Raw genomic sequence first — 25,185 nt, 5'->3', positions numbered from 1 at the left:
TAATCAGCGTTTTTAGTTTTTTTTTTTTTATATTTCATTGTTTTGCTTTAATCTTCACTCTTTTCACTTCATCGTCTTCACTTTAATGAGTGTGTGATTTATTTGGTTTCTTTTCCTGGTTTCTTATTTCATTTGGTTTTAGTCTTATTTTCTAATAATTTGGTTTTAGTCTTATTTTCTAATAAATGCACTTATGGGGTGAAACCTCAGAGTTTGGCATGGCTCCTCCTCCCCACATCTGGTCTATCAGCAAATCCTGTTTGCCTCACCTGGGACATGCACACGGAAGCTGAGAGCAGAACGCCGCTTCTGCACCCACCCTGGCGCAGGCCGTCTGCATCTTTCATCTAAATTTTTGTGACAGCCTCTTTATGGGCCTCCTGTCTCCAGCTGGGTCTCCTTTCAGGACATACCCAACACAGCAGCCTGAGTGAGCCACTTCTGCCATGTATTCTATGGTACTATAATAACGTACTTTTAAGTTAGGAAAACTTACAGGGATCACTTTCTTACTTCTCAACAATACTTACAAGAAGAACTATATGTGCATGTGTGCACGTGTGTGTGTGTGTGTGTGTGTGTAGAGACAGAAAAAGAACATGCACAATAGAGGGCATGCTACTCCAGGGACTATGGCTCTTGTCATGGGAGTGACAGGAACTGATGGAGGGTGGTTCTGAGCAGAGGCTTACTCTGGCCGTGGGGGTGCCCTGTCAGGGAAGGAAGCCTCACCAACTCAGACCAGTTTACCTTGGAGCCTCTGTTAGGCTGCTCCTGCTGTCTTTTGTCCTTGGAGGCTCTGAACTGGGTCAGAACCCTGCCGTGAAGCCCTTCCAAGGCCACTCTGCTCCCAAGGTGGAGACTTATTCCCTAGGCTGTTTCCCAAGCCGTGTCCAGCCACAATGCCCAGCCCAGCGCACCAGAGCTCCTGCAGTGAGGTTAAGTGACAATATACTGCAATAGTAAAATACCTAAGAAACTCATAATAAAATGCCAGCAACATGGAAATGCACTGGATTTGAATGTAGACCCTATCCCATTATCACAGTCCCAGGGAGAAATTACAGGCCAAGATTAATTCTATAACATAATCAAATCCAAAAGCTTTGAAGACCGAAGGAAGTAAGATATGAAATCATATCCCATGACCTCATGAGCTCAGAAGCCACCTCCCCTGCTATTCTTTGTGGAAGGGTGTCCATGCTCGATTGAGTCTGGGTTCATGCAGCAGCCTTGTCCAAGCCGTGTCTGAGATGTGTCATACAGGTGTCCTTGTAGGTCCTTTGGGGGCCTCAAACACTGCATCATCCCCACACAGGCTTCCTTGAGCCTCAGTTAGACAACCATACAGCCTTCAACCCTACAGAGTTATCCCAGGCAGAGTGATGTCAAGGACCCCAGCAGGGCCCAGAGATGTCTGAGCAAAGTTTGATAATCAGGGAGCAACTTGCTTTGGATCTCCTGTTACGCAAGCAGGCTACCTTAATTGCCTTGAATTTATGACCTCAGGATGTAGGCATAGTTGGGAATTTAACTTCCCAGCTAAAGGTTAACTTCGGTCCTAGACATTTACCATCGTAATATTTGTTTCTTCTCATGGCTTTGACACTCTTTAGTTTGAAATTGAGGGTGGCCCTGTTAGTGAAAGGTGCCCTCACTTTTCCATAATTAGGTATTTTGGGTCCTCCAATGCTTCTTGCTACAAAGTTCCAGGCTTGAGACACTTGTTTCCAAGAAATGAATCTGTTGTAGACACCACCCTCAGATGTAGACACCACCTCTGCGCAGTTGCAGAGCCAAGCGGAGAACCCTGATAAGGGGAGCCCAAAGCCTGAGAAGAATCCACAAGAGCCCCAGGTCTGCCTTTCCAGTTCCCTCCATGGCCCTGAGTGTGGCATGCAGTCAGACCTAGGCCTAGCCCTCAAACTGTGAGAAAATCAGCTGCCAGGGCCTGAAGGGCTTGTAATGTACCCATTTGCTGATAAAACAGGTATTTTCACCACCAAGTCACTTAGGACATGTCATTCCTAGAGCTACTGGTCTCTGCCTAAGGCCCCAGAGCCCTTGTCTCAGCTTTCCAGGCACCTTTGAGCCAGGCGCCTGCTGCTGTGTTGTCCCAATGGTGGTTCACTGGCACTGGCCCAGCCTCTGGGGCACTGGGGATGCCAAGGAACACTCTTGTCTCTGTAGAAGCAGCTCTGTACTTGAGGTCAGAACCACCATGGATGCTAGTGGCTTCCAGAGTCATACTCCCAAAGGCTCTAGGCACAATCCTGCACATCCAGATCAAACTCCTCTAGCAGGCAGTGGCTCCAGCCTGGCCCCAGGCTTATTTTGAACCCCTCAATGCCACTGATTTGCTTAATTTCTTGAGGTCCCAGCCTGTAACCCACTGTTGGGGTTTCTATCAGTAACAGCCTCCTGCCTGCTCAGGTTCTGAACAGATTGAAAGTAGAATGAAGAGGAAGCCTGCAGGGTGAGAATGCCTCCTTGGTGGCAGATAACTGCCTTTAGGGGATGTGCTTAGATGGGCTGACCTGAGGCTCAGTGTCTAGTGCCCATGTCCCATACTGGTCCCCGAAGGTTGGCTGAGGTCCAGCCCAGTCATGGCCACACAGGGCCAGCTCTGGAGAGCAGAGAATGTGGGCTTGCTCCCAGCCAGGTCAAGAAGCAATGGTACACGCCTTTTGTTCTCCCCATTTTTCTTTCAGAGTATACTTTTTTGGCATAATATTTTTCTGTCTCATCCCTGCAATTTCCCCATATACTACCATGGACAGTGGTAGGCATGACAATAGTAATAATAGTGACTATGATTTCCTGTACACTCACTGTGCTGGGCTGTGGACTAACCTATGTGCACCTTTGTAACCATCCCAGGACAACTGTCCTGTTGCACCAGAACAAACTGGGGCCCGCAGAGGTGCTGTGAGCCTTCTTGGCTGGTGGCTAAAGTCAGTGAAGCATTGTCCAAAGGGGCATGGACACCAGTTTTTGTAGCTACACAGGGAATCTGCAGGGAGGCACTCTGGTTTACAGCTGTTAGGGCCTTGGAAAGTTCTGCTGGAGATGAGTTCATGGGTGGTTAGGCTCCAGCTGAGAGCTTTCCTGCTTTAAACATGCAGCATAAGCGTGTTTAACACGTGCTTAACCTGCAGCACTGGGTAGAAAGAATTCTGGGACTTAATATTTAAGAACAACTTGATTATATCACCACAGGAGCCCAGATGTCATTTTATAGATCTGCTTTTGTGTGTGTGTGTTTTTTTTTTAAAATGTGTTTATTTTCCCTGGCTAGTATAATTCTTCTTGGGGGCTTTACCCTTTGATCTGGACTGGAAAAAAATGTTACCATTTTAAGATCTCTTAAAACATGTCTTTGGATTTATCATCTGTACAGATGGAAATTCACATAATAGTTCTGTTCTTAACTGAAGAAAAACAGGAAAAGAAAATAAATTTCTCGCTACTTGGAATGATAAACAAGGTGAAGCATATGCTGTATATCCTGGCAACAGAAATTCAAGGTCGGAAATAATTCCTGTCCTCTTGAGCCTGCCTTCAGCCTCCCTGAGGAGTGCAGTGACTGAAATTTTCTACTAATTGTAGCCATAATTTTAGCATGCAATTAAACACATGATTTCCTTCCCAGCTGATATCTTTTTAGTTAGTCTGACATGGATGGGACAAAAGCTCTGTTGATTTGAATGGCTGCTTTAATCTGATAGGAGATCATGGAAAGTCATCATTATTTGAGCACCTTTGACTATCCAGTAGGATCTAGATTAATCTTGCTTATAAACCTTGGCCAACAGCTTGATGGCTTCTAATACAATTTCCAATGCTACTGTCTGTGGGCCAAAGAAAGCTGTCTGTTGGCATGCCCATTTTGCTGAGTCCTTCTGAAGTTAAGGACTACTGGTAGGAAAGACTCAGAGATGGAATTTGTGAGGTTGTGGTGGCAGGAACAGAGACTCATGGAGGTCACCCAGGTTGCGGAAGGACCTCAGGGTGTGAGGCCTGCCTGTGCCCCAGTAGCCCAAAAGCAGTGCCTTCCATGGAGGGAGATGGAGGGCTTCACTGCATACAGTGCAAACATGGCCTTCCAGAATGCTCTGTGTTTGCCTTCCCACCATGTACAGTCCCGGTAACCCACATTCTTTCCCACCCTTGGTGTTACCAGACCTTTTTTTCTTGCCAAATCTGTTGGGCACGCAGCAGTATCTGTGCTGCTTAATCCTGCATTTCCATCCCTCTTACAGGGCTGGCCAGCTTTTCCTGTGTTGACTGGCTGATCCTCCTCCCGGTCAACCTCCTTCTCCCAGTGTGACCCAGGTTTTGGATCACGCTGACCTAGGTGTGTGATATGGTTTGGCTGTGCCCCCACCCAAATCTCATCTTGAATCGTAACTCTCACAATTCGCATGTTTTGTGGGAGGAACCTGGTAGGAGGTAATTGAATCATGGGGGCGGGTGTTTCCTGTGCTGTTCTCGTGATAGTGAATAAGTCTCACGAGATCTGATGGTTTTAAAAACGGGAGTTTCCCTGCACAAGCTCTCTCTCTTTTTGCGTGCTGCCATCTGTGTAAGATCTGATTTGCTTCTCCTTGCCTTCCACCATGATTGTGAGGCCTTCCCAGCCATGAGGAACTGTGAGTCCATTAAACCTCTTTCTTTTGTAAGTTTCCCAGTATCGAATATGTCTTTATTAGCAGTGTGAAAATGAACTAATACAGTGTGCTTTTGGATGGAGTAATCTGGGGTCTCCATCTTTGGTAACTGTTTGGATTGCTTTTTCAGATGGCAAGTTTGGGGCCTACATGCAGGTGCACATTCAGAATGATGGGCCTGTGACCATAGAGCTGGAATCGCCAGCTCCCGGCACTGCTACCTCTGACCCAAAGCAGGTAAGCCTGGAGTCTGGTGCCTGGCTCCGTCCCTTGGGTGCCTGTAACATCTCTTTAGTCCCTGGAACAGTCCTCGGTCTGAGGAAATACATCTTTGTTGCAACCTTGTATTTATTTTAATGCTTGCCTTCCCAAGAGTGCGTGCTTACAGTGCACTCCTGAGTACTGTGGCCGGTGGGTACAGCACTTCTCCCTTGCCTCCTCCTGCCTTTGAATTCCAGAGGACATGTCCTGTGCAGAGCCAGGTTCTTCCCCTGGGCTTCCCTTCCCCTGGCCAGGTGCCATGGCGCCCACCTGCCCCTGGGTGGCAGCAGAGCAATGGCCCTGGATTGGCTGGTTCACCCATTCCGAATGGTTACCTGAATTGGGTTTGGTCCCAGGTGTGGGTAGATGTGCCCCCCAAGGTTTGCTGTAAATCTCCTCTAAAGCAATGTCTGACCTGGATTTGCTGCCAATTTGTAAGCTTTCATGAAATAAAAGTTAATTAAAATAGAGAAAGGAAATGTGTAATAGTCCTTGGAACCAGCATGGTCTCATAGATGCTTAGCATACTTGTAAAGGCTTAATTAACGTACTCACTGGATAGAGACACGTAGGGCCTGGCAGGCAGAGGAGGAAGGACTGAGCAAACATTTCTATTCTTCCTTCCTGGTCTTCCTCCCTTGCTAGGATGCTGTGATGGCCAGTGATGCGGCGGTAAGGGGACAGCACGATAGAAACGTGAAGCTGGGCAACCTGTTCAAAGCCAGATTTTTTTTTTTTTTTTTTTTTGAGATGGAATCTTGCTCTTGTTGCCCAGGCTGGAGCACAATGGCACCATCTTGGCTCACCGCAACCTCCGCCTCCTGGGTTCAAGCGATTCTCCTGCCTTAGCCTCCTGAATATCTGGGATTACAGGTGCACACCACCATGCCCTGCTAATTTTGTATTTTTAGTAGAGACGGGGTTTCTCCATGTTGGTCAAGCTGGTCTCAAATTCCTGACCTCAGGTGATCTGCTCGCCATGGCCTCCCAAAGTGCTGGGATTACAGGCATGAGCCACTGTGCCTGGCCTTTTTTTTTTTTTTTTTTTTTTGAGGCAGGGTCTTGCTCTGTCCCCCAGGCTGGAGTGCAGTGGTGCGATCATGGCTTACTCCAGTCTCGACCTCCCAGGCTCAAGTGATCCTCCTACCTCAGCCTCCTGAGTAGTTGGGACTACAGGCATACGCTACCATGCTGGGCTAATTTTTGAAGTTTTGTAGAGAGGGAGTTTTACCGTGTTGCCCAGGGTGGTCTTGAACTCCTGGGCTCAACTGATCCACCTAGGGTGATCTGCTCGCCATGGCCTCCCAAAGTGCTGAGATTACAGGCAAGAGGCACCATGCCTGGCCAAAGCCAGATTTTTAAAGTGGAACATAATCTTTCTTTTTTGTTTCTGTATTAGTTTATTCTCATACTGCTATAAAGAAATACCTAAGACTGGGTAATTTATAAAAAAAAGAGGTTTAATTGGCTCACAGTTCTGCAGGCTGTGCAGGAAGGATGGCTGCAGAGGCCTCAGGAAACTTACAATCACGGTGGAAGGTGAAGGGGAAGCAGGCACATCTTCACATGGCCAGAGCAGAAGTAAGAGAAAGCAGGGGGAGGTGCTACACACTTTTAAACAACCAGATCTCGTGAGAACTCACTGTCACGAGAACAGCAAGGGGGAAGTCTACTCCCATGATCCAGTCACCTCCCACCAGGCCCCTCCTCCAATGCTGGGGATTCCAATTCAGCATGAGATTTGGGTGGGGACACAAGTCCAAACCATAGCAGTTTCTGACTCTCTTTGTATTGAGGAACATGTCTGATGTAGTAGGCTAGACTTCAGTGGTCGTAACTGAGGGTCTTGGAATTACTAATGACATTTAAAAAAATCACAAATGAAAAGTCCACACGAAAATGTAAGCTTTTTATTGTGAAATAATTTGAGACTTGCAGAAAAGTTGAAAAAACAGAGTTTCCGTATACTTTTTTACCCAACTGCCTCTAATTTCAATGTCTACATAACCATAGTACAATGACCAAGACTTTGAAATTAGTGTTGATATAGTACTATTATATTAACCATATTACAAACCTTATTTGAAGTTCACTAGGGTTTTTTGTTTGTTTGTTTGTTTGTTTTTCAGATGGAGTCTCGCTCTGTCTCCCAGGCTGGAGTGCAGTGGCGCGATCTCCATTCACTGCAAGCTCCACCTCCCAGGTTCACGCCATTCTTCTGCCTCAGCCTCCCAAGTAGCTGGGACTATAGGCACGTGTCACCATGCCTGGCTAATTTTTTTGTATTTTTTTAGTAGAGACAGGGTTTCACCATGTTAGCCAGGATGGTCTCTATCTCCTGCCCTCGTGATCCACCCGCCTCGGCCTCCCAAAGTGCTAGGATTACAGGTGTGAACCACTGCGCCCAGCCAAAGTTCACTAGGTTTTTTAAATGTCTTTTTTCTGCTCCGGGATAATGCAGGATTCCACACGGCATTTAATTGTCATTTCTGCTTAGTCTTCTCCAATCTGTGACAGTTCCTCAGCCTTTCCTTGTCTTCTGTGACATTGATACTTTTCAAGAGTACTAGTCTACTATTTTGTAGAATGTTTCTCACTTTGGGTTTTCTATGATTATATTAAGGTAATGCATGTTGACAGGAATAGGAAATAGCACAAAAGTGATCTTGTGCCCTTCATAGTGCATCCTACCAGGAGGTATGTGGTATTGATTTGTCTTGTTACTGGTGATACCAGCCTTATCACTTGGTTCAGGTGAAGTCTACCAGATACCTCCATGTTAGATGAAGTTCTAACCTCTCTCCCCTTGTCTGTCCTCTGGCTCATTCACAGCAGACAGCTCTCTTTCAGCTTTGCAGGGAAAGAAGCCAGCAGATGGCATTGATTCTGCTTCTCTGTGCCCCTTCTGCCACCGTGGTAGCAGAGCTACCCTTTCCTGGGCTGAGGCCAACCTCTCCCTGGGGCCAGGACCACCTACATAATTTGTGAGGCCCAGTGTAAAATGAAAATGTGGGGCCCCTTGTTAAAAAACATATTACAAATTTCAAGATGGTGACAACAGAGCATGAAACGAAAGGTGGGGCCCCTCTGAAGATGGGGCCCTGTGTGACTGCTCGGCTGTGGGGCTAGACCGACTTGGGCTTTGGAGCCCTCCCCTTCCCCTCCTCAGCAACTTCCTGGAAGCCGTCTGTCCTCTTGTTGGGTCTGTCTGCCTCTCACAGTCATCCATCTTATCCCATTGGGTTTTAAATATGCCCAAATGTCTCCAATGGAGAAATGCTTCCATTTCCTCCCTTCTGCTCTGCCTCAGTGTCCTTGGGTCTGTAAAGGTTCTTACCAAGGGCCCCAGTGACCTCACATTGCTTTATTTCATGCCCATTTTTCAGAACCCCTTTCTTGCCACTGCTGCCCACTTTTGCCCCTGGAAATGGATGGAGCCTTGTTTCCCAGGGCGCCATTCTCTTTGAGTTTTCATCTTGCCTCTGGCTACTCCCTCCGGTTTTATTTGATCATTATTCCATAGTTTTTATTTATTATTCTGCTTTAACTTTATTTGGAGAAAAATTTTAGTCTTTTTTTTTATTCTAAATATTTTTCTGGAAATGGTAGAATAATACATTTTGCCTTTAGAATCTTCAGCTTTCTTTCAACCAGTACCCTCTTCTTGTTTAGGTCAAAGGGTACAAAGATGCAGTTATTTCGGGTGAGTAAGTCTGAAGATCTAATGTACACCACAAGGAGTGCAGTGTCATATTGTGCACTGGGAGTAGATTTAGGAACTCTCAGCACACACAGAATAAAGGACGGTAACTGTATGAGATGCTGGACATGTAATTTATTGACTGTAGTAATCACTTCACTATGTGTGTAGATCAGAGCATCATGTTGTACACCTTATACAATAAATTCCTCTCCCCAAATCAAAAAATCCTCAAGTAGGCATTTTTTAAACTCCTAACGAGCCATGTTAATTTATAAGGATTAAAGAAGACTTTTAGTTATTTCTGAATCCTTTAGGAGTTTTCTCTTCAAATACACAAATTGTCTTGCATCAACTTCATTTACATGGACCAGTTCCCTGACCCCCGGAAGCCTCAGACCCTGGACATTGCACTGCGCTCTGCCCCCAGCTCTCCAGTAGGTGGCGGCGGGTAGGCGTGGAAGCGGCCTGCCTTAGGTTGGTGCTGGCCTGTGCCTGGGGCCTCTCTCTGCCTTTTCTTCTCAATTAGAAGGAGCTTCCTCATGGAGCAAATAGCTAATTTGCTTGCTTTTGTGTTGATAGGAAGAGCACAGCCAAATTCTTTTTACTGATAGATAAACATGTGTTTCTATCAATTAAGCTTTTAATTCTCAGTGTTTTATTTTTCCATTATATTCCAATCAGTAATGAAAACTGCTACAATTACATTAAAGAAAAATTGTTCTTTTGGCAAATTTCAACATTATAGAAAAATGATTCTTTTAGCAGGTTCTTTTAAAATATAAATAAGTTCTTTAAACTATCTGAACAAATGGACAATGTGTGTGTGTGTATATGGATGTATATGTGTGCATGGGTATGTGTGCATATGTGTATGTGTGTGTGTATATATGGATATGTGTGCCCATGTGCATGTGCATGTGGGTGTGTGTGCATGCATTTGTGTATGTATGTAAGCACCAAGTGTCGTTTTGGTATTTGATGGTGTGGTAGGCACTGTGAGGAAGAGAAGGAACTGCTGCTGCCCAGCCTGTGCAGCCGGGGATAGATTTTGGGCAACATAAACCTGAAAGGTTAATAACAGTGAAAGAGGTGGACAGCGTAAGACAACTTAGGAAAGGTTACAAGACCATTCAGTTTGTGTTCCTCCTCAGAACTCTTCAGTGCCTTCCAAGTGCATTTTGCTGAATCCTTGCATTCCTTGCTGTCATTTCCCAGAGCCTGAGTGACCAGGTGTCCATGGCTCTCTCTTGCCTGCTCTGCGGCTGTCTTTCCTTCCAACCCTATGCTTCACCTACTGCATCTGCTGTTGCCTCCTCTCCCTTGCTGAGAAGAAGGTCAAGCTCTTTCCTACCGCGGAGCTCTTGTCTCAATTCCAGGGTCTCCCCCTCCTTCTCCAAGATTCTCTGACCCCCGCAGTTCCCAGGAAGCCCCATTGGCTACTCTACTCTGCCCTGTTGCTCTGATGGTGTATTTCACAGACTTCACACCATCTGCTATCATGGTCCACACCACTCAGAAAACTCAAGCTCCCTGAGTGTTGTTCACTGCCCTGTCAAGGGAGGTGTGTGTGGGTGGGAGGGGTGGTGTTTGTTTAACACTGATGCTCACAGCTGGCGGGCTGTGGTATCTATGAATGTCCCGAGTTCAGAGAAGGCCATTGTCACTGCTGTTGCCTCTCAGCCGAGTGGGCCTCCCAGGGGACTGGAGGTTTTAGCTGACCTTTAACGATATGGAAAGTAGAAGGGATTCCCAATTGTTGTTTTCAAAGTTCTACTTCAAATAGGGGTAGATTCTTATTTTCAAGAATCTCAGAGCTCTACTTATGTGATGCAGCTACTGCTGGTGAAGACTGAGCTGGTAAAGGTAACCAGCAGTTTGCCTTTCTAACTGGACCTCTGCTTGTTTGCAGAACTGGCTGCTGCAGCATCTGCATGCTTTCCATTATAGGCTGCTGCGTGGGTTTCATGCTATGTCCTGGCAGTGAGAAGTTGGAAGGAGAGCATTACATTCTTGCTCCAAATGACATATTTCCAAAGGGAACAGGACATGGAAGCAGCAGCAGAACCAACTGACTGCTGTTTTTCTTGGTGCATTTTTTGCAGGAGAACACGATTCTGGTAGGAACATCCTGCTTATTATTGCCTAGTGCATGATTGCTGGTGCATGAGCTCTTCCATTGGTGGCTAGATATTGGGAGATTTTAACACCCTAGCCTGCCATTTCTATGATGGAAGCTTATTCTTGTCTTGTTTTCATCTTAAGTGCTCTTCCCCTGAGTAGGGCTTGTTTTCCTGAGCCTCAGATGGATGGGGGGGGGCAGATGGAGGTTTTTCCTGGTGAGAAGGGCCATTTGGTAATTGAAGGACTCTTCCCTGGGGCCTAGGACCCACTTAGTTCATAGTGTTGCCATTAATTATTTACATTCTCATTTATTTAGTGCCATTGAAGTCCTCATTAAATTGAAATGCTGGAAGGAGCTAAAAAAATGAACTTTCAAATATACATGTTTGAGTTAACGGACGTGTTTATTGACAAATCACTGGGATGAGTTGGCTAGCGAAACACGGTGCCTTTAATTTTACGGAGCTATTAATTTTACGCTCCTCTGAGTATCACTGTTGCTTTGTCCATAATTTTCTCTGTATACTTGTCTTATCAGCGAGCATTAATCCCTGTGCCTGGACCTTGGAATGTCAAGATTGAGACATTCATGGATTCTGTAGGATCTGAAAGAAATATGTAGGGTAAGGGGATGTGAGGGAAAGAATTCCATTTGGTTTTATTTATTTATACTTCCAGTGACAGGGGCAGCCTTTTCATTACCTGCTGTGGAATCCGGAGGTGAAATGAAGGACACATGAGCACACAGGTGGCTTGCTTCTACCAGGTGGCCCCATCACAGGTGCACAGAGGGGAGCTCTCATTTGCTGCATATTTCAGTTTGGGGGACAAATCAAATGAGAAGTACTCTGAATATAAGGAAGAATTATGTTGTTGCTAATAACTTTGGATCTCTTCATGGAAGAACAGTTATTTAAATGTACTCCTTTTCACTCTGTTTTTAGGCTTGAATTCTAGATTCTAGCTCTCTAATTGCGGTTGGTTTCAGCTTCACTGTTCACATGGCCTGAACCAAGCTCGAGTTGTTGACTTGCTGCAGGAGTATATTTTAAAGTCTGATTGCCAAGATGGTAGCCAGATCCTGTCAATTACTCCAGTAATATTGGTTCACTTTGTCATATTAATTTATTGAACAAACGCTGACTGAGACTCCAGCTTTGTTTATGCTGAAGTATCACCAAAACAGAAGTGGGAACTCAGCAAAGCATCCTCATTACAGAGTTGTTGCTGTTGTGCAGTCTTTGTCAGTGACGCTGACTTCTGGGACCTAGGCTCCCACATGGAAGGCCTCCTACCAGGGCTAGGGCGCCACCTGGCCAGACCTTCACCGCACATGGAATCACACATGGATTTCTTATCCTTTCTGTCTGAACACCTGCTTTCCATGAATTATGAGATCAGCTCAACCCTCTGGGGAGTGAGTTGGGTGTAGAGATCCTGGCTCCTGACCTCACTCAGCCCAGCCCACTGCTCTGCACAGTCAGAATTTATCCTGAGTCCTTGTCAGTGCCTGGGGTAATGCCTGCCTATTGCATGAATATTTGGTATGAAAGGGTGTGAGCTTAGTAGATGTTTTTCTTCCTGGTGGAGAGCTGCAAGGGATCACTTTTATCACTTTAATTTGTTTCCAAATAGATGGTTGTCCTAAGTCAGCTCATAGTGGGCTTAAAAAGAAGCCTTTACAAGGCTGGCTTGACTGTCTCTTTGTTGGGGACCCATTGATGAATTGATTAATCAATTGACTTTCACCTTACTGTGTTAAATCCATAGCACAGGTTAAGGAAATTGCAAAAATTGAAAAGAGTTTTTTTCTCTTCTATTGGAATATGTCTGGTAAATTAAAAACTAGGATCTGTTTCTCTTCTACCATTGACACATAAGACATTTCTAATCTCCAGCCAGTGCAAAACATCTGTTTTGCTTTAAACCAATCTCTCAGGACACTAATGGGGTAGTGCATTTAAGGTTTAAGGGCTTTATTTGTTTGTTCCTGTATATGTGTTTTGGGCAGATTCCTAGTTATTTTAATCTTATAATCCCATTTGTGTGTGTGTTAAAAAAACAAACTCCTTACCTTACTGACTTGACCTGCCAAAGATTAACAGCATCCTTTTTATTCTCAAGGGAGAGAGGTAGAATTTTTCCTTCCATGGATTTATACATTGTGCATAGCAATAATTTAGTTAAACAGACTCAGTATTTTAATTGGGAATTCTTAGCTTGTTAACTGATTTACCAGGAGCTTCATAGTCCTGGGTAATTGTAGAAAAATGTTCTGCCAGTCAGTGGTGTTTTGTAGAAAACCTTGCCAAAACATTTGCATTAGTAATGGAGAGAGAATGAAAGATCTGGAAGTGATAGAAATCTAAAAAATACAGGTCTTGCTATACTTTCTTTAAAGGTGTAGGTAAAACCCTTATCTACACAGAGGTGTTTGCCAACTTGCTGCAGTATAGGTGTAGTCTGTAATGACTGATGAGGTAGTTATCTTTTTAAATCCTAGTCTTTAAGAGAAGGTTAGGATGGGCCAGTGGGGTGTGAATTGGATCAAGTAGACTCTTAGGGGCTCACAGACTGGCCTGAGTTTATCCCACAAGTTTTGTATGTGTGGATGTGTGCAAGTGCCTTTTGCTGGGAAAAGGGGACCAGGACTTTTGTCACATTCTCTGGAAGTCCCATGAAGTGAAGAGGCTGGTGGACTGGGGGCTGTTGTGTGCAGAGATTACACATTCTTTCTCTGCCAAAGTTATCCAGGAGTTGGTGGTAGTGTTCCTCAAACAGCAGCCTGAGGACCACTGGCATCAAGCCACCCATGGTGCTTACTAAAATGCAGAGTCCTAGGCCCACCCAGGTTTTCTGAGCCAGAGTTCCTGAGTGTCTGGATGAGGAAGGCAGAAGAGTAGCCCATTTATGTTTCTAACCAGGTCTTTGTGTGCTCCTAAGCACACTGACATTTGAGAACTACTAGAATAGAGAGAGAATCAGGCCTTGCAGTGATCATCTGCTCCAAGCGTTGGTTTCTTCTGGACCACCCTGCCCTCCCTTCCCCACCCCCAAATGTCTAAAAATATTTTACAACCTATGTTACTGCAGCTGCCAGGAAACAAGATGGCTTTGCTTGATTATTGAGGTCACATGTGAGGCTGTTCTTATTCATCAGCGAGCCCTCAGTCTCCCAACACCCCTTCCCCCTGCCACACAGGCAGTGATGAAAACGTTTCCAGAATATGGTGCCTTCTCAACACAATTACAGATGTGTCAGGGAAAAGCCGATGCAGCAACAACAGCTCAATATGTTAGTGACTGATGATCAGCCGCTCTACTGGGTGACATTGAGGCATGTGCTGGGGTAATAACTTTTTTCCTAGGAGAGATGAGCCCACCATGTGGATTGCTCAATGAGTGGGCAAGATTGTAGCGGTGTAGCCACTTTAAGACTTGTAGTTGAAAGTAATTTATAGTTTTCTTGGCTTTCTGAGTACCAGACATGGAATGCCTTACTCATCTGTCGAAGTGTTAATGGAACTAGAATAAAAACCCAGAGTGATCGACATCTTAGCCTCTGCATGGAAATTGTAATTTAATGAAATGCATGAATGTGGAGGCTTCCATGGGCAGTTGGCTGATCATTTACATTTAAACACACCTGGGAAATTGTTAAGGGCTCATATTTTATGATGTATTATTACCTATTCAGTTCATGGTAAAAGCTTTTCACAATGAATTGTAGACTAGTTTCCTGCAGATTATTTATTGTTTCATGAATAAGTATCACAATTTTTTCTCCTTTGTGTCTCTGCTTATCCACCTGAAATGAACTCCTTCCCTGTCTCTACCTGCTGACGTCTTCCCCATCTTTCAAGGTTCATTTCAGATAGGTAGCTCTTCACACATGATGCTTATTACCTCAGTGCCCATCTAGGCGAGGCCTTTCTTCCTGCCTTTGGCTCCCCATCACGTGGTATGGCAAGGATTTCACAATGGTAATGCCCTTGAATAAAAAGCTCATGCTCATTTGTCTGTTAGTTTGCTTGCTTGTTCATTTATCCACTTATCCATCCACCCATATGTCCATCCATCTGCCCATCCATCCATCCATCCATCCAGCCATCCATCTATCCATCCACTCACCTGCTCACTACCTACTCATCCCATACATTCATCCAGCAGATTGTTATTGGGTGCTTGCTCTGTGCTGGCCCTGCATGTAGGTCCAGCACTGAACCAACATTGTACCCTCATGAAGCTTCCATTCTAGTGGAGAAACAAACAAAAACAAGTATAATTTAAAATTCTGATGATATAAAGAAATCAAACAGGGTTAGGTGTAGAGAATGCTGTTGGCTAGAGGTCCCCTTAGGTACCAGTACTAGGGAAGGATGCTGAGATAAGAGGGAGCCAGTGAAGACTGAAGGAAGAGTGCCAGACAGAGGGGTCAGCAGATGCAGAGCTCTAGGGTGACTGGTGGAAGAAAGGCCAGTGTGACTGGAGCTTGGAGCGTGACGGAGAGGGGCAGAACCTGAGGCCAGAGCTGTGACCTGGGCTTGATGGAACAAGGCCTCATGGGCCAAGGTAAGGAATTTGGCTTTTATTGTTAGTAAGCCAAAGACCTATTAGAATGTTGAGAGCTCTGATTTGTGTTTGCAGAGATGGATGAGACTGGGTTTAGTGTAGGCTCAGGATCGGGGGATGTGTGGCTTGTGACAGGGTGGCAGAAAGGACATTTAGGAGCTGTGGAAAGATTCTGAATACACTTTGGAGGCCCTCAACCACTCTCATGTTCTGCCTTCCACAGTAGAGCTTTTCTGTCAGTGACTCATGTTTGGTTCTTTCATACTGTGGCTTGAGCATTAGAGAGTAATATTGTAAAGTTCAACCTCCCACAGTTCACTGCAGGAATGACCCCATTCTTGCCTCTAAGGCCAGCATGGTGGAGGGATTCCATGGCATGAGTTTCTGTGATGACATCAGACATTGGACATCAAGGAGTGCGACGCTCACCCTGGTTTTTAGTGATCCTTTGGCACAGTCTGGACACAAAAGCCAGAACTTGTTTGATGGTTTTTTTTTTTTAAGAAAAAAAAAAAAAAAAAAAGCAAGCAAGTTCAGGGAAGCAGGCTCCTTTTTCTTGGTCAACATGAAGCCAAATGTTTCACTATTGCCCAGTTTTCCCCCAAATACAAAAACATTAATTCTAAAAAGATACTGTAAAAAGCCCAAGAAACATATATATTGAATTTGATTTATGTATACTATCGTAGCTAATATTTTCAGGGAAATTTCTAAATGTCTGTCATAGGAGCTTGTCAGAAAAAGGAAGATTTATTTTTGGAAAAGTGTGTTTCCTGGTGTTCACTGAGCTTGGAAATTATGGAAAATCATTGTCAGAAGGGAGGCAGCTGCTCCAGAGGCGGAGTGGAAGTCAGGACTGGAGAAGGTTGCCCTACTGTGGGCTCCAGCATGCCTCTTGCTGCTATCTGGTCAAGAGTCTCGCAGCAGCCACTTTATGCCTCACTAGCTCCACCATCGCAATTATTTCTGTCAATATGAAACACAAAAGAATGGCACATCTATGAATATTCTTAACATAAAATATATTCCTTTGACTATTTTCCATAAAACGTGAAGTCAATTTCTTTTTCTATTTTTAATCATGAAAGTGAAGCCCGGAAGCCTCAATTTCTGTGTAATGGAAAGATCTAAGTTTGTGGCCTTGTTTCTATTTTCCACTTCTCCTTTGCTAAGTCAGGAACATGATACTCATATATCCCCCGGGCAGTGGCTCTGTTCAGGAATTGCATGGCTGTTTGACTGCAGAGGGAGGGCGAAGACTATTATTAACCATTCGTGTCATTGTTGGGTCATGAAACCTTCAGGGGATAAGTATAAGTTCTATAAAATTTCATTTTGAAATCCAGACCAGATCTGGCCTTATGCTCTGAGGATTTTTTTTTTTTTTTTTTTAAGTTTCATGTTGTCCCTTTGACCCCTTCATTTTCTCTTGGGAAGAGTCTCTTATTATCATAATTACTACTTGAAAAAAAATTCCAATCAAGAAAACAGTGTATTAACTGGAAAGTAACAATTTAGAAATGTTATTTTTTAATAGTAAGCTTTTATAGTATTCCTGGGTAGAAAAGTATTTTTATAGAAACAGTTATTTTCCTATCTTTTTTCTCATGAGTCCATAAAATAGCATTTTTATATCAATTTTTGTTATACCTAATACATAAAATCAGTATTCTTTTAAGAATTTAGAAGTTTAAGATACACTAAAAATATTTTTGACAATAACTCTCATTCTCAGAGGTAGCGCCGTTAATAAGTTCTATGTATTTACTTCCAGACTTAACAAAAATATGTTTACCCACATTTACACATGGTATCTCTGGGTGTGTATATGTCAGAAGATTTTTTTAAATTGTGTTAAATTATACATAACCTAAATTTTTTAGGTATACAGTTTCGTGGCATTAGTATATTCACATTGTCATGCAACTATTATTATCACCATCTATCTGCAGAATTTTTTTTTTTTTTTTGAGATGGAGTCTTGCTCTGTCGCCCAGGCCGGAGTACAGTGGAGTGATCTCAGCTCACTGCAACCTCCACCTCCCGGATTCAAGCAATTCTCCTGCCTCAGCCTCCCGAGTAGCTGAGATTACAGGCATGCGTCACCATGCCTGACTAATTTTTGTATTTTTAGTAGAGATGAGGTTTCACCATGTTGGCCAGGCTGGTCTCAAACTCCTGACCTCAAGTGATCTACCCGCTTCGGCCTCCCAAAGTGCTGGGATTACAGGTGTGAGCCACTGCTCCCAGCCTATCTACAGAATTCTTTTTATCTTACAAAACTGAAACTTTATGCCCTTAAGTAGTAATTCCTGATTCTCTTCTCCCTACACCCGCTGGCAACAGCCCTTCTATAATACTTTCTGCCTTTTGAATTTGACCACTCTGAGTATCATATGAATAATCATATGGTATTTGTCCCTTTGTGACTGGCTTATGTCGCTTAGCATAATTTCTTCAGGATTCATCCATGTTGAGCCTTATGTTCATAGCATGTGTCAGAGTTTTCTTTTTATGGCCACAGAATATTCTCTTGTGTACCACATTTTGTCTATCCATTTGTTTATCCATGCACACTTGGGTTGTTTCCACTTTTTCATTGTTGTGAATAGTGCTGCTGTTCACATTGGTGTACCAATATCTCTTCAAGACCCTGCTTTTAATTCCTTTGGGTAAATACCTAGGTACAGGTTGTGGATCGTATGGTAGTTCTTTGTTTAATTTTCTGAGGAACCCCTATACTGTTTTCCACAGTGTCTGTACCATTTTACATTCCTACTGGCAATGCACAAGGGTTCTGATTTCCCCACATCCTCACCAACATTTGCTGTTTTGTGTGTGTGTTTGTGTGTGTGTGTGTTTTCTGATACTAGTCATCCTAGTAAGTGTGAAGTGTATCTCATTGTGGTTTTGATTTACATTTCTCTGATGATTAGTGATGTTGAGCATCTTTTCATGTGCTTCTTGGCCATTTGTATATCTTCTTTGGAGATCTATTTCAGTTCTTTGCCCAGTTTTGAATTGGTTTGTGTTTTTCTATTGTTGAATTGTAGAAGTTCTTTATGTATTCTGTGTATTAATTTCTTAACAGTTAGATGATCTGCAAATATTTTCTCTCATCCTGTGGATTACCTTTTCACCCTGTTCGTGGTGTTTTCTGATGTACAGAAGTTTTTAATTCTGATGAAATCCAATTTGTCTATTTTTGCTTTTGTTGCCTGTGCTTTTGATATTATATCCAAGAAATCACTGCCAAATCTAAATCATGAAGTTTTTTATGTCTTCTTCTGAGAGTTTTATAGTTTTAGCTTTTACATTTAGATATTTGATCCATTTTGAGTTAGTTTTAGTATATGGTATAAGGTGTATGATGTTTTTACTTGCAGACAGTTTGGGAGAACAGTATCAGGGACTTTATTTTCTGAAATCACTTGAGAGTAAGTTGTTGGCCTGATGCCTTCTCACACCTGAATTCATTAGTATATTTCCTGCAAACAGGGACATTCTCTTATAGAAGCCCCAAAACAGCTGTCGAAATTAGAAAATTAGCATTGACATTTTACTAGCAGCCATCTTCAGACTCCATTCATAATTTACCAGTTATCCCAAGGAGGTCTTTTATTACTATTATTATTAAGTTTATTTTCATTGTCTCAAGGTCTGCTGAACTCTGGATCCAGGCTGTGTCAGTAGGGTAGTGTGGTGCCTCTTGTACCTATCTCTGCCTCCTACAGTTCTTTATATTTATTTTATTTTATTTTTTATCATAGAGACAGGGTCTTGCTATGTTGCTCAGGGTGGTTTCAATCTCCTGGGCTCAAGCAATATTCCTACCTCTGCCTCCCAGAGTGCTGAGATTACAAGTATGAGCCACCGCACCTGGCCAAGTTCTTTACCCTCTTCAGAAGGCTTAGCTTGCAGTTTCAGCAGAAGGATAGATTCCCAGGAAGACCGTGAGAGAGATTTGGGACCCGAGTTGATAACACTAAATACACTGAACTTGAGTGTTTTCACCATGTTCTGGCTCTAGGGAAGTGAGAGTTGCTAGTGAGTTTGGTGCTATTGTATGTGTCTTCTGTACCTTGAAGTCCCTCAGAGATCCTGCCCCTGGTCTTCTTGTTCTAAGGATGTAACAGGTTCCCTTTTTCTCTGAAGATGAAATCTAGATCTTTGATTTTGCAACCAGATTTGGACTCTTGACTCTGGAGCACCAATTTCTTTCTTTTTTTTCTTTTCTTTTCTTTCTTTCTTTTTTTTTTTTTTTTTGAGACAGAGTTTCGCTCTTGTTGCCCAGACTGGAGTGCAATGGCATGATCTCTGCTCACTGCAACCTCTGCCTCCTGGATTCAAGTGATCCTCCCACCTCAGCCTCCCCAGTAGCTGGGATTGTGGGCATGTGCCACCATGCCTGGCTAATTTTGTATTTTTAGTAGAGATGGGGTTCCTCCATGTTGGTCAGGCTGGTTTCAAACTCCTGACCTCAGGTGATCCACCCGCCTCAGCCTCCCAAAGTGTTGGGATTACAGGTGTGAGCCACCATGCCCAGCCTGGAGCACCAATTTATTTAGCAATTTGTTCTCTGGAATCAATCCCAGGGTATGGGTTTTTCATAAATGCCTTGTTGAGAGTGCGTAGTTGAGAGGTGCTGTAGGTAGTACAACACCGTCTGGCTTCTCTACCAGGTTGATCTTGCTTATGGCTCTGGCTTGACTCTAAAGTCTCAGGTCTGGTCTTTTCTGGAATCTGTGCCTAGCTCTTTGATTCTGAAACCAAATCTGGATTCTGGGCGGATCTTCTGTATTGATTTCTAAAGCAAGTTTTTGTTTGATAGCGTAATCTGAGTAAAGTTTTTGATTGAAGCTATTGGTGAGAATTTTCAATTAATCTTCTGTGAATTTGGTGCAATTGCACCTATGACTTGTTGCTACCATCTTGTGTGAAGAGTTGTCTTCAGCCATGCTGGAAGAGAGTCCCAAGAAGGTCTTCATAGTGGAAGGATCCAGTTCAGAATCATGCCTCATATTTGGTTGTCATGTGTCTTTAGCATCTTTCATTCTGGATCATTTCCTCAGTCTTTCCTTGACTTTCATGACCTTGAGTCTCTGGAAGAATACAGGCCCGTTATTTTGAAGCATGTCCCTTAATTTGGGTTTGTCTGATGTTTCCTTAAGGTTAGATTCAGGGTGTATGTGTGTGTGTATGTGTGTGTGTGTGTGTGTGTGTGTACATGCACTTGTATGTGCACAGGTGCTTGACCGAAATGGTCCTGTATTGCCTATGTTTTTCTGAAACATGCTTTCTTTCCCACCGCACAAGGGCATTTGTGTGGTTACATATGCAGCTAGATCATTCATTTTAACTGCAAGATGGGATTCTGTCCTGTGAATATACTGCATTTTGTGTAGCTATTTTCCTTTTGATGGATTTATGGAGTTGGTCGCAATTTTTTGCTCTTACTAATGATGATGCAAAATCGCTTTTTTTTACATCTCCTTTTGTGGATCTAGATTTTCTAGGCAATAGAAAATTGCTCCTTTATAATGTTTGTTATTGTTTTTAAAATTTGAAGTATTTCAAACATACTAGAAGTACAGAGAATGGTATAACAACACCTCACTTCAGCACATGTTAATGTGGGCTCTAGGATCTTTAAGTTGGTAGAATTATTTTATTCAATAAATGGCTAAACTGGGAGTTTTACAGGGACTTGTTCTAAGTTAGTGTCTCACTGAGTGAGAATTATTGTTAACGATAAAATTGCCTCAAAACTATGTAGCTTTCTCCAAGAAGATATTTTGGGAAAACCGTCAGGTTTAAAAAACAGAACATGTATACCTCCCAGATGTGACCTGTGAATAAAATACCAGGTAGGCTCAGCCAACTTTTCTTTTATGCTTCTTTCATGTCTTTCTTAATAGAATTTAATAAAATGAAACAGGAGGAGGAATCATCAAAGGTTAAGAATAATAGACCTGAAAGAGTTGCTTGGAACCTGTGTAGATTCATTTCTCATCTTGGTTCCTTTACTTGGCATCAGGTGAGATGAGACGTCCATTCAGGAATTCATTCCAAGTCTATTTCAGTACCCAGGATAGATTTGAGATAAATCGGTTCCATATTGAGGTGTGACATTAGGCCAATCAAGGGAAGGAGGAGGAAAGGAATCAGGTCAGAGCTCAGCTTATTTCATTCAACCATGGCATATGGGGCCGGGTGCAGTGGCTCACGTCTATAATCCCAAGAGTTTGGGAGCCCAAGGCAGGAGTATCGCATGAGCCCAGGAGTTTGAGACCTGCCTGTGCAACATAGCAAGACTCCATCTCTACAAATAATAATAAAAAAAATTAGCAGAATGTGGGGGTGCATGCGTGTAGCCCCAGCCAGTCGGAAGGCTGAGGCGAAGAATTGTGTGAACCCAGGGGGTTGAGGCCACAGTGAGCCATGATCGTGCGTCTGGACTCCAGCTTGGGCAACAAAGTGAGAACTTGTCTGTAAATCAACCGATCAATGAATCATTCAATCAATCAACTGTGGTACATGGAGTTCTATAAAGATAGGTAGATAGATGAGAGATAGAGATAAATTCAGGACTTGGAGAGGAGTGCAGCATCAGGAGTTTTATTGAAGCATCTAAATTTTCACCTGCAGAAATGGAAACAAGGAGGAACTGGTCTCCTAATTTACATACCTGCAGGGAGAAATCTGTGTGTAACTCTAGATTGCAGTGCCCGGACCAGAAACAGAGGCCTGAGGCCAGTTGTGTCTTCCTACCAGTTCTGGAAAAATGAGATAGTCTTAGATACCAGCTCCTGCAAGCTTTGGAGATGTGGCCTCAATACCTAAAATGAAGTCTCTGTGTGCCTGTTGTTATGTGTTTCTGTTTTTAATGCTTAATTGCATCCCTAGGAGAATTCCCAGGTTTCCCTATTAATAGTGGAATACTATACAAAGAAACCACAGAGGTTTCTTAACATTTACACTACATTGGAATCCTATTCCTGGCTGAAATGGTGTTTTGCAAAAATGTGGCATTCATTTTTATGTTTTGGTGCCTGGATTATGGGTAAGGGTAAAAGGTCTGTGGCCTCCAGCCTGAAAAATAACAGCAACAACAGGAATCACAACTGGGAGTCAGTTTGGGGCTTTGATGGGTTCCTTTTTCATAGTGTTTTAAGGACTATATATTTAAAGGCGCTAAAAATGAAATGTCAGTATTTTAGCATATGGCAGAGTGGACATGTTTCAGTCATCAGTTCAGGATTCTGGGCATAGTGTATAAATAGTAATTCCGAGGGTATTTTTTCCTTCATCCTTCCTAGAGACGTAGAATGCTTGGCATTTGAAATGAGGTCATCCAAGGCCTTGGATTGCTGCTGCAGATGGTGGAGGCCTGTTGTTAGGCGTCTACCTCACATTTGTGTCCAAGGCCCTGGGAGAGACCAAAGCAGAAGCGAGGCCTCACTGGACAGGTACAAGGCACTGGCAGGCATGGCACACCTTCATTATGTACCCTGTCTGTGGCTGTCAACGCCCGTGATGAGTTGGCAGCTGGCTTTGGTCTGGCATTTGTTCTGTAGGTGGCTGAAATGCCCATCATGGAAGAATGTCATCATGGGTTTGTAAGGAAAGGGGCTCTCCTTGTGCAGATGCCTGCTGCTGTGCACACACCTTCCCATGGAGCTTGTGGGCCGCATCTCAAGGGGGTCCCTGGGCTTCCTGTAGTCCTGAATCTACCATTCACCCCATCTGTCTCTCTGTTAAAGGCTGGGTAATACAAATGATGCGGAGTGTAGTTTTGTCCTTCATTTTTCCTCATGAAAACCCTTGAGGAATTAAAGGAAGGAAAAGAGGAGTAGCCTAAAGCAGGTCTGGGAGTTGGGTGCCTGGGAATTCTGGCAGGACTCCTACTAAGTGACTTTGGTCACATCACAGAGCCTCTTGGATTTGGTGTCTTCATGTGTCAGGTTAGAGGGTTGGGCCAGGTGATCCTATGGGGCCTTTCTGGTGCTAGAAACCAGTGACTCTGTGGTGTTGACAGTTGGCCATTCATAGGTCTGCTTTCCTCATGTGCCCTCATTGGCTGTCTCTATTGACAGTGTTTTTCCTTAGACTTTATTCTCCAGAAAAGACCCACAACCCAACATGGTTTTGAAATCTCCACTGGGGACCCTTAGGAACTTTGCAGGCATCAGTCTTTGTATGCTGATGGAAATCAGATGTCGAGAGAGGCGGGCATGCATGTTAATGAGCCATATGGACCCCATTGCATTTCAGGCTCATCAGCCCTGACCTTCTGAGACGAACCACTTACATTTGGCTTTAACTTGAGCTCAGCAGAACAAAGTAAAGCTCTGACAATGGGGGAAAGGAATTCCAACTTTCTCTGCTCTTCTAATCAATCAAGCTGAAAGTCTCAAAGGCCAAGTATTTCAGAAATAACAAATGCAAATAACTTAATTTTCATCGCGAATATCTATTTTCCAAAATGTATTGGTGTTTTCATTGGCTTTGAGTGAGAGGCTCATTTCTATACTTGACCCTTAACTTTACATGTAGAAATTGGGGTGGTTGCCTCCATTTGGTTCCTTTTTATAAATATTTATTAACTACTTTTCATGTGCCAGATTTCTGTGTGGTGGGTACTAGAAAGAGCGATAAGCCATGGTTGTTTTCTTGAAGAGCTCGTCCCTTAGTGAGATGGAAGTCACATTGGGGCAGTTCCGAGAGGATGTTATTTGCCCGGTGCTGAAGGAGTGAGTGGAATACAGGGAGGCTTGATGGGGGCTTGGTCGTCAAAATAGGTGTCCCTGAGCACAGAACAGATGTCTTAGTTGCATCTCGAAGGTTGAGGAAGAGGCAGCTGGATCTGAAAGCCTGGGGCAAGGGTAGTGCATGCCCAGAAGATCAGGACATGAGCATGGAGACTTGAACCTCTTGGGGAATGAAAGCAGGTGAGTCTGATGGGGCAAGAAGGCAGGGGGTGGGGAGGATGATGAGGATGGAGAGGCAGCCAGATGGTGGCAATGCTGTGTCCTGGTAAGGAGCTTGTACCTTTGTCCTTTGGCGGTGGGCAGTGGGCAGCCACTGAGGAGGGTTTTGCAGTGAGGGGAAGGTCAGAAGTAGTCCTCAGCTGTGACCCTCTTGTAGCAGGATGGCAGATAGATTGGACTGGGCGAGGTAAAGGAGGCGGAAAGACCTGAAAGGTGAGAACTGCTGCACTGGGCCAGGGTAGAGAGGAACAGAGCAGGAACAGATGGGCAGGGGCCAGGGGAGAGTGGTGTCATCAACCTAGATGGGGCCCACGTCAGGAGCAGGGCTTTGAAAAGATCTCTTCTGTTCCCTGAATCACTGTTGGCCCTGCAGGACCAGTTGTTCTCTTTGTTCACCTGATCCCTTCTCTTTGGTGCTGATAATCTCCCTCAAATAGCCAGCGGCCCTTTGTTGTTGGCTCATATTATAGATAAAGGACGGGTCACGGGTATAGGAAGCTGGTGCAGTCTTCTCTGATACCACGGCAGGCCTTGCTGGGAGGCCAACTGCAGGGTCTGTGGCTGTTGATGGGCAGGTGTGCTTAGTACTTGGTAGCTTTGACCTAAGCCACTGGTTTTCAACCTTGAATGTGCATTAGAATCACCTGAGCTGCTGTGAAAATTCCCAATGCATAGGCTGTACCCCAAGCCAATGACACCAGATTCTCTGGGGATGGGACCAGAGATGGTTGCATCTACAGCTGAGTTTAGGAGCAATGATCTAGGGTGTGCAGTGAGGGACCAGGAGGACAAGAGAGTGCCCAGTGCCTTGCTTGGGGACATTTTTCCTAGGTCATCCATAGGCTGAATTAGAGCATTTTCAGGGCTC

General features: G+C 44.0%; 1 protein-coding gene and 1 pseudogene across 2 annotated transcripts in view; one reads left to right on the top strand and one right to left on the bottom strand.

Moving 5' to 3' along the window:
* DTD1 (D-aminoacyl-tRNA deacylase 1) overlaps nt 1-25,185 on the top strand; it is a 164,681-nt gene that overhangs the window by 28,758 nt on the left and 110,738 nt on the right. Inside the window, exons 4-5 of one of the 2 annotated variants that reach the window (XM_032142153.2) lie at nt 4,801-4,907; nt 7,061-9,366. In XM_032142153.2, coding sequence (XP_031998044.1) covers nt 4,801-4,907; nt 7,061-7,225 — 272 coding nt within the window. In that variant the 3' untranslated portion in view covers nt 7,226-9,366. Of the gene's footprint in view, nt 1-4,800; nt 4,908-7,060; nt 9,367-25,185 lie in introns of those variants that run through there. The other variant, XM_032142155.2, reaches the window with a different exon arrangement.
* On the bottom strand, nt 19,297-20,285 carry LOC116460875 (double homeobox protein A-like; annotated as a pseudogene).

The sequence above is a fragment of the Hylobates moloch genome, unplaced genomic scaffold (genome assembly GCF_009828535.3).
Source record: "Hylobates moloch isolate HMO894 unplaced genomic scaffold, HMol_V3 SCAFFOLD_21, whole genome shotgun sequence".
NCBI classification, from domain to species: Eukaryota; Metazoa; Chordata; class Mammalia; order Primates; family Hylobatidae; genus Hylobates; species Hylobates moloch.
The sequence above is the reverse complement of the archived record's forward strand: the minus strand, read 5'-3'. Positions and strand labels throughout refer to the sequence as shown.